The sequence below is a fragment of the Eurosta solidaginis genome, chromosome 3 (assembly GCF_040869045.1).
Source record: "Eurosta solidaginis isolate ZX-2024a chromosome 3, ASM4086904v1, whole genome shotgun sequence".
In the NCBI taxonomy this organism is placed as follows: domain Eukaryota; kingdom Metazoa; phylum Arthropoda; class Insecta; order Diptera; family Tephritidae; genus Eurosta; species Eurosta solidaginis.
Window position 1 is genome coordinate 90,485,137 of NC_090321.1, and position 8,373 is coordinate 90,493,509.

General features: G+C 37.8%; 1 protein-coding gene and 1 long non-coding RNA gene across 8 annotated transcripts in view; one reads left to right on the forward strand and one right to left on the reverse strand.

The window, feature by feature from the left end:
• ocm (over compensating males) overlaps positions 1-4,277 on the forward strand; it is a 158,999-nt gene extending 154,722 nt beyond the window's left edge. For all 7 annotated transcript variants that reach the window (XM_067772736.1, XM_067772733.1, XM_067772735.1 and 4 more), the window contains exon 9: positions 2,666-4,277. In XM_067772736.1, coding sequence (XP_067628837.1) covers positions 2,666-2,833 — 168 coding nt within the window. In that variant the 3' untranslated portion in view covers positions 2,834-4,277. The remainder of the gene's footprint in view (positions 1-2,665) is intronic.
• Positions 4,278-6,523: 2,246 nt separating this feature from the next.
• LOC137246527 (uncharacterized) lies at positions 6,524-7,673 on the reverse strand. Its single transcript, XR_010951535.1, has 2 exons — positions 7,069-7,673; positions 6,524-7,014 (listed from the first exon to the last, which is right to left on the reverse strand). It is a non-coding gene; the product is annotated as an uncharacterized lncRNA (long non-coding RNA).
• Positions 7,674-8,373: the final 700 nt, after the last annotated feature.

Below are 8,373 nucleotides of genomic sequence, written 5' to 3' on the forward strand. Positions count from 1 at the left end.
CATCAAAACCAAGGAGAATTAAACAAGGGGTGCCACAGGGTGGTGTCCTATCCCCACTTTTGTTTAATTTCTACATATCTAAGCTACCTTCACCACCGGAAAGAGTCACAATCGTTTCCTACGCCGATGACTGCACAGTAATGGCCACAGGTCCAGGCCCACAGATCGATGAGCTATGCAATAAAATAAACGGCTACCTCCCTGATCTCTCCAGTTTTTTCGCCTCGCGAAACCTGGCATTATCACCGACTAAATCTTCCGCGACCTCAGGCGTCGGACCTTTATGCCGGGAATTGCCCGGTGAATCCAGTACTCAAATAAAAGTATCCAAAACTCGCGGAAGAGGAACGCATACTCCCGAGGGAAACGCGTGTCACTCTGGCTCAACTTCGTTCTGGATACTGTAACAGGTTAAACTCTTACCTATCCAGAATCAACCCCGACATACAAAATGTATGCCCCGCTTGCAATGTGTCCCCACATGACACCAACCATCTCTTTAATTGTAATGTGGAACCAACGCCTCTAACACCCCTTTCCTTATGGTCCACCCATGTTGAAACAGCAAGTTTCCTTAGACTCCCGTTAGAGGATATTGATGACAATCTGTGATCGGTCGCGGCTATTAGGTGGGGCGAAGCACTGCTACAACAACATCTGTCTGGTCGGCAAGCATCGGTGCAATTCAATAACATAACATCCAAACCAAGAAGAATTAAACAAGGGGTGCCCACAGGGTGGTGTCCTATCCCCACTTCTGTTTAATTTCCACATATCAAAGCTACCTTCACCTCCAGAAGGACTTACTATCGCTTCCTACGCCGATGGCTGCCAAATAATGGCCACAGGTCCAGGCCAACAGATCGATGAGCTTTGTAACAAAACAAACAGCTATCTTCCTGATCTCTCCAGTTTTTTCGCCTCGCGAAACCTGACATTAGCCGGGTTTTTTTACATACGTATACGTTTACGATTGCGCGTAGAAAAACGCTTATCCTAGCTTAGATAATGCTTAGGAGACCCATCTAGCGGCAACTAGCTACAAAAAATGTTGTACCGAAAAGCGCAGACACAAACCTCTAGTGGTCATAGTGTATAACATATAGCTAAATGGTTGGGATGAATAGTGGGCACACACCATTTGTAAAGGTGAAACATAGACACATATTTCAGTTGCATCTGAGTACAATGCGTATTGAAATTTGGGAGTACCAATTTTATGCACAGCAATTTTAGAAGAGCAGATATAGTTTCACGCTTAGCAGTCCACATAAAGTTTAAGCGTAAACGTAGATAGATGTAAAAAAAACACAGCTATTGTCACCGACCAAATCATCGGCGACCTTATTTGCAACTGGACGCGCCAAATGTCGACTGTATTGAACATCCACGTCGATGGCATCCCGCTATCGACTGTCTTACACCCCAAAATCTTGGATGTGACGTTCGATCCGGATCTTAATTTTGGATAGCATACAACCGCAATTGTACCGAAAATCCAGAGCCATAATAAAATCCTTAAATCTCTTGCCGGTAGCACTTGGGGTAAACACAAAGAAATGCTCATTACTACTTATAAAGCAATTGACCGTCCGATTGCATGCTACGCGTCCCCGATATGGTCGCCAAGCCTAAAGGTTACTCACTGGAATGAAATACAGGCACGCCAAAATACTGCTCTCATAATCACTACGGGCTGTCTTCTTATGTACCCAGAACACCATCTACATAATGAGGCGAGAATACTCCCCATTAGGGAGAGAAATGAAATGCTAACCAAACAGGTTCTGTTGAATACCCAGAAACCTGGGCATCCCAACAGGCTACACCTCCCGGCGGCTTAAGGGGTCATCTCCGTAAGCAATTTGAGGCAATACGGCACCTGAGAACACAGCCGTATGAAGCAAAAAAGCAGAAGCAGGTGCTCAGTTATGTATATCCCCAACAGGCGTCGGACCTCTATGCCATGAATTGTCCAGCGAATCCAGTACTTAAAGAAAAATACTCAGAACTAGCAGAAGAGGAACGCACTCTCCCTAGGGAAACGCGCGCCACTCTAGCTCAACTTCGATCTGGGTACTGTAATAGGTTAAACTCTTACCTCTCCAGAATCAACCCCGACATACAAAATGTATGTCCTGCTTGCAATGTATCCTCACATGACACCAACCATCTTTTCAATTGTAATGTGGAACCAACGCCACTAACACCCCTCACACTACGGTCCACCCCTGTTGAAACAGCAAGTTTCCTTGAACTTCCGTTAGAGGACATTGATGACAATTTGTGATTGGTCGCACCTATTGGATAGGGAGAAGCACTGCTACAACAACAACAACAAAGCAACAACAAATCTTGGGTCTCCAGAAAAGATGTTAAATTATGGTTAAACCGACTCTCTTCCGTAGCTTTTGTTAGGTGAACGCAGAGAACACTGCAAGCGGTTTTATACAATTTATATATTTCTATAATTATCGGTTCAATGAAAGCTACGGTTAAACTTCCTGATAGCACACACCCCTTTTGTTTTTTAGTCTGAATCGGTTTAATTCACTTATCTAAATGCCATGATGATATCACAAAAATACATTCTCCGATTTACTCCTGGAGTGTAACTCCAGCAAGAAGCGCTTCTAGTAAAAATATTCATATTTAATTTTTTTAGTCCGAGAAAATTTTGATTGGGCGTTTCAAAGCACAAGGAAGTAGTACATCTACCGCGCCTGCATCATCATCAAATAGCACTGCTGGTAACTTCCTAAAAGATGATCCGATTGCTTCAAATCAAAGGACGGATAAAAATTGTAGCGAAACAATTTTAATTGAAGATTAAATAAAATGATGTAATTTTGTATTAAAGTAGCTAAATATGCACATTAATAATTAATTTTAATGAATTTTATCTACTTTCGAAAAAAATAGCATCTCATTATTATATTTTTTTTTATAAATTATTTGAGTAAAATTAAACATAAAATAGTATTTAAATTAGGTTAGGCGTGAAAATAATTATAGTCGCCTTATGCTGTTTAAAGTATATTGGTATGATTTGTTAAAATTAATAAACTCGAAAACTTAGTGTTTCTTTTGTTAATCTTCTTTTTAATACAAGCTGTGTTTCGCTCTGAATATTATAGATTATTTTTATGAATCATTCAGGGCTGTCATGGAATCCAAGTCGGTTTTGGCGGAATTACAAACCAATATTGATTTAAATTGGTGTCATAAAACCGTATTGGTTTTGCTCTTTTCGAATGTAAATAAAAGCGATGTTCGAATCAGCTGTTTTGCGATGCACCGGCAATTTTGATGGTAATTCTTTTGGCAAAATTTTATAAAATAGTAGTTTTGTGCATTTAATCAGAAATAAACTAATTCATTGATATCAAAATGGCATCAGCAGTTGTAGCATTTATATTATTGGAAGAAGTTGCGAGAGGGTCAAAAGGAAAATTTTGCGAGATCGCAGCAATCCATTTAAGTTGCCAGAGACAGCGTAATTAAAAATATTTCTTATAGTGAGTTTCTAAATATTTATAGTGCATTTGCAGTTACATTGCATACTATCGCATAAACAAAGAGGCTATCCGAATGGTATTGGACACCATTGAAGGACGCTTAACTGGGTCGAAAGTTCTGCCACGGCTGCAACTAGCAGCTACGTTACGATTTTTAGCTGAATGATCCCAACAAGGATCAGTTGGCAGGGATTCTAGCATGAGTGTAGGTAGGAGCATGGTGTCAACGATTTTAGATGATGTGCTTCGTGAAGCCCTTCGCAATATCTGGATGTTTCTCCACAAATTCAGTCAAAATACTGTTTTGCATTGAATTTTTATGTTTTCCCCTATTATGTATGAAAATATATGTAAATTTACTTTTATTTTTATAAAACAAACCTTTATTTACTTACATTATTAGAAAATACTCAACTGCAAGAGAAATACAACTAGGAAAAAATGAAATCCAACAGCATTTAACTGATTGGATTGTTTCCGATAGCAAAATCGATATTATCGGATTCTGTGACACCTAAAACCGACATTAATTCCAATTCGAACATTAAACCGATAACATTGGATTTCATGACACCAAAGTAATTATTTTGTCGTTTTAAATCCGATTCCGACAATAATTGGATTCCATGACAGCCCTGATTGTTGGTGTCCTTATTTTGTTCTTTTAAAATTGAGTACATGTGGAAACGTGTACCAAACAGAGAGAGAGGCGCTTGTGAAATAATAAAATAAAGTATATTTTAAATGAATATAAATTGAGGTCTAGTTTTTTTTTTAATTTGTTTGATATATACATACATATGTAGATGTAAAATTTATAAAGTTTTTGGCGAAGACGCCCAAATAAGGAATCGAGTAGATAAAAATACAGAATTATCAATATCATTTGTGTGTTATTGGGTTGACCAACGTACACAAAACTGTAAATGATTTTTCCGTTGGCAGCACTGCAGGCGTAGGCGCGGAAATTTTAATCTAAACTCTGATAATTGAAATATATAGTCAGTTACAAAAATTTTAAATAAATTCAAGTAAGGAAGGCTAAGTTCGGGTGCTACCGAACATTACATACTCAGCTGAGAGCTATGGGGACAAAATAAGGGAAAATCACCATGTAGGAAATTGAACCTAGGGTAGCCCTGGAATGTGATTGTATGACATGTGTATCAAATGGAAGGTATTAAAGAGTATTTTAAGAGGGAGTAGGCCATAGTTCAATGGGTGGACGCCATTTAGAGATATCGCCATAAAGGTGGACCAGGGCTGACTCTAGAATTTGTTTGTACGATATGGGTATTAAATGAAAGGTGTTAAGGAGTATATTAAAAGGGCGTGGGCCTTAGTTCTATAGGTGGTGCCTTTTCGAGATATCGCCATAAAGGTGGACCAGGGGTGACTCTAGAATTTGTTTGTACGATATGGGTATCAAATGAAAAGTGTTAATGAGTATATTAAAAGTGAGTGGGCCTTGGCTCTACAGGTGGACGCCTTTTCGAGATATCGCCATAAAGGTGGACCAGGGGTGACTCTAGAATGCGTTTGTACAATATGGGTATCAAACGAAAAGTGTTAATGAGTATTTTAAAAGTGTGGAGTGGTGGCAGTTGTATATGTGAAGTCGTTTTCGAGATAGTGACCAAAATGTGGACCAGGGTGACCCAGAACATCATCTGTCAGGTACCGCTAATTTATTTATATATGTAATACCACGAAGAGTATTCCTGCCAAGATTCCAAGGTCTTTTGAATTCGCATGCAGAACTTTTTCATTTTCTTCTACTTCATATGGTAGGAGTCACACCCATTTTACAAATTTTTTTTCTAAAGTTATATTTTGCGTCAATAAACCAATCCAATTACCATGTTTCATCCCTTCTTTCGTATTTGGTATAGAATTATAAGTTTAGTAAAGATATATCGATTTTTGCTCAAGTTATCGTGTTAACGGCCGAGCGGAAGGACAGACGGTCGACTGTGTATAAAAACTGGGCGTGGCTTCAACCGATTTCGCCCTTTTTCACAGAAAACAGTTATCGTCCTAGAATCTAAGCCCCTACCAAATTTCACAAGGAGTGGTAAATTTTTGTTCGACTTATGGCATTAAAAGTATCCTAGACAAATAAATGAAAAGGGCGGAGCCACGCCCATTTTGAAATTTTCTTTTATTTTTGTATTTTATTGCACCATATCATTACTGGAGTCGAATGTTGACATAATTTACTTATATACTGTAAATATATTACATTTTTTGTTAAAATTTGACTTAAAAAAAATTTTTTTTTTTTTTAAGTGGGCGTGGTCGTTCTCTGATTTTGCTAATTTTTATTAAGCATACATATAGTAAAAGGAGTAACGTTCCTGCCAAATTTCATCATGATATCTTCAACGACTGCCAAATTACAGCTTGCAAAACCTTTAAATTACCTTCTTTTAAAAGTGGGCGGTGCCACACCCATTGTCCAAAATTTTACTAATTTTCTATTCTGCGTCATAAGTTCAACTCACCTACCAAGTTTCATCGCTTTATCCCTCTTTGGTAATGAATTATCGCACTTTTTCGGTTTTTCGATATCGAAAAAGTGGGCGATAGTCCGATATCGTTCATTTTAAATAGCGATCTGAGATGAGTGGCCAGGAACCTTCATACCAAATTTCATCAAGATACCTAAAAATTTACTCAAGTTGTCGTGTTAACGGACAGACGGACGGACGAACGGACGGACGGACATGGCTCAATCAAATTTGTTTTCGATACTGATGATTTTGATATATGGAAGTATATATCTATCTCGATTCCTTTATACCTGTACAACCAACCGTTATCCAATGAAAGTTGATCACCCCTATTCTGCATTTCGACTTGGATTGAATTTTTTCGATTTGGCAACTTTGGTATTCTGTGCTCCAATCTGTTTCGATCCAACTTCGAATCGTTCGATTTTATGTATTCTGCATTTCGATCGTAGTTCCGTTTTTCTACGTTGCAAATTTGTTGGCGGAAAAATATTTTATTTTTATTTTTTTTTATTAATTTATAACAGAATTTTAACAAAAATGTAAGTAAAGCTTGTTGAGAAACGCAAAAGGCTTGATGGTGGTTGTTTTTATAAGTTTCCAACACAAGTGCAGTATGAGACGTTGGCTAATTTAATGGTAACACAGCGAGACATGATGACTCCTGGGAAGCCATCCTTCGCATAAAATTCTTTCTTCGCTTGTATTTTCTCCTCTCACTTTGTCCAAATTTTATCCACTGAGGGCATAAATTTGGTTATATTACATCCAGAAACGTAGACAGTGACTTTGACTCTCCCATTCCTACAATATAATCCGCCCATATTCTATGCTGGTAACTGCCTTCTGCAAAAAATCTCAAAGCAGCTACTACAATATTAAAGGCAGATGTCGATGCCGAAGTCCTTGGACGAATTTGCCCCGCAAAAGTATCTAACACATACTTGAAAGCATCCTTATTAAGTCGAAAGTTTTTTTTGAACCTAAATAAGAAAATAAGTCGTTAAACTTTACCACTTTTAAGTTCAATTTCTTACAATTCGTCATTCATCTCAAATAGATTACACAAATCTCGCAATATTTGTCTTTCCATTATCGCCTGGCCGTTTTCGTATGCGTTGCTTTCCAACTCCACAAATAATGTCGCGGCTATTGATTCCATTATAATAGACAGCTATAATTTGGGTCTGTTCGTTGGGTCCAGTTATATGCCAAAGCAAGCTGCCGGTGTAGAGGAAGATGAAGTGAAAACGTAAACAATTCTTGTGGAAAGAATAAATAAATTTTTATAAAGTATTCTACGCCAGTGCAATGAAATTAGCATCCATAAAATTCAGAAAATGTTAACTATATTCGTGCAGAAATCCGTTGTAACAAAACTTGGTGGCCACGGCAGGGAATTCGCCAAAAGAACGACAAAAACACACAATTATGAAAGCACTTCACTCAAAAAAAATATAACACTGCGGCAATATATCCTATTACTTTTTTTTGTACAAAATGGCGTGGATAATAAAATATAAACGTTTATCAAGGTTTTTTACAAATTGTCTTTAATTTATTTTGTTCCGATGTTCATACATTCCGTACAAACAGCTGATTTCGAAAAATCATTTGCTCTTCCTCTTCTCGTTACGATTCTGTCGTAATGCAGAATACCCAACTTCGTTTAAAGCGGAGCGTAGAACGGGAACGTATCTGAAGTGCAGAATAGGGGTGAGTATGTATACATACAACCAGTGCGCGGTTGCATTTTATCAGAGTTGCCATAGTAAAATTTTATTATCAGTTATTTGCATGCAATATTTTACTTTTCGCAACTCTGTTCAAACGTCATCGTGTCGTGATCACGGTCGTTAAAAACCGAGCAATGATCGGCTGATGGTGGTCCGCAAACGCATTGCAAAGGAGTATTGTTAGAGTACTCCAACATGAAGAAAATGGAACACGTAATCCAACAATTTTTGCAGAGTAAGTACATTAGACATCCGATTAGATTTTGATAAGGTAATTTTTCAACTTCTTCCTCCTCTTGATCACTTTTTGGACACATATTCTTCGAAAGATTTTCATCTATATTCATTGGAGTACTAACGGCCTTGCAGTCATTCATGCTAAAATGATTCAATATATCTTGTAATATATTTAGTTTGCGTCATTAAAATCTGGCTTCGCTTAAAATTACATTTATGCCCCTATTACCGTTTACAACAACTCTGGTTGGGTTGAAATTTCGCACTTTGGTATACAGATTACAACTCAACCTGTCAAAAAAAATTTCGGTTGAGTTGTCTAGTCTTACAACTTTTTGTGGCATTGCCGTTTACAACCTTGTGTTGGTG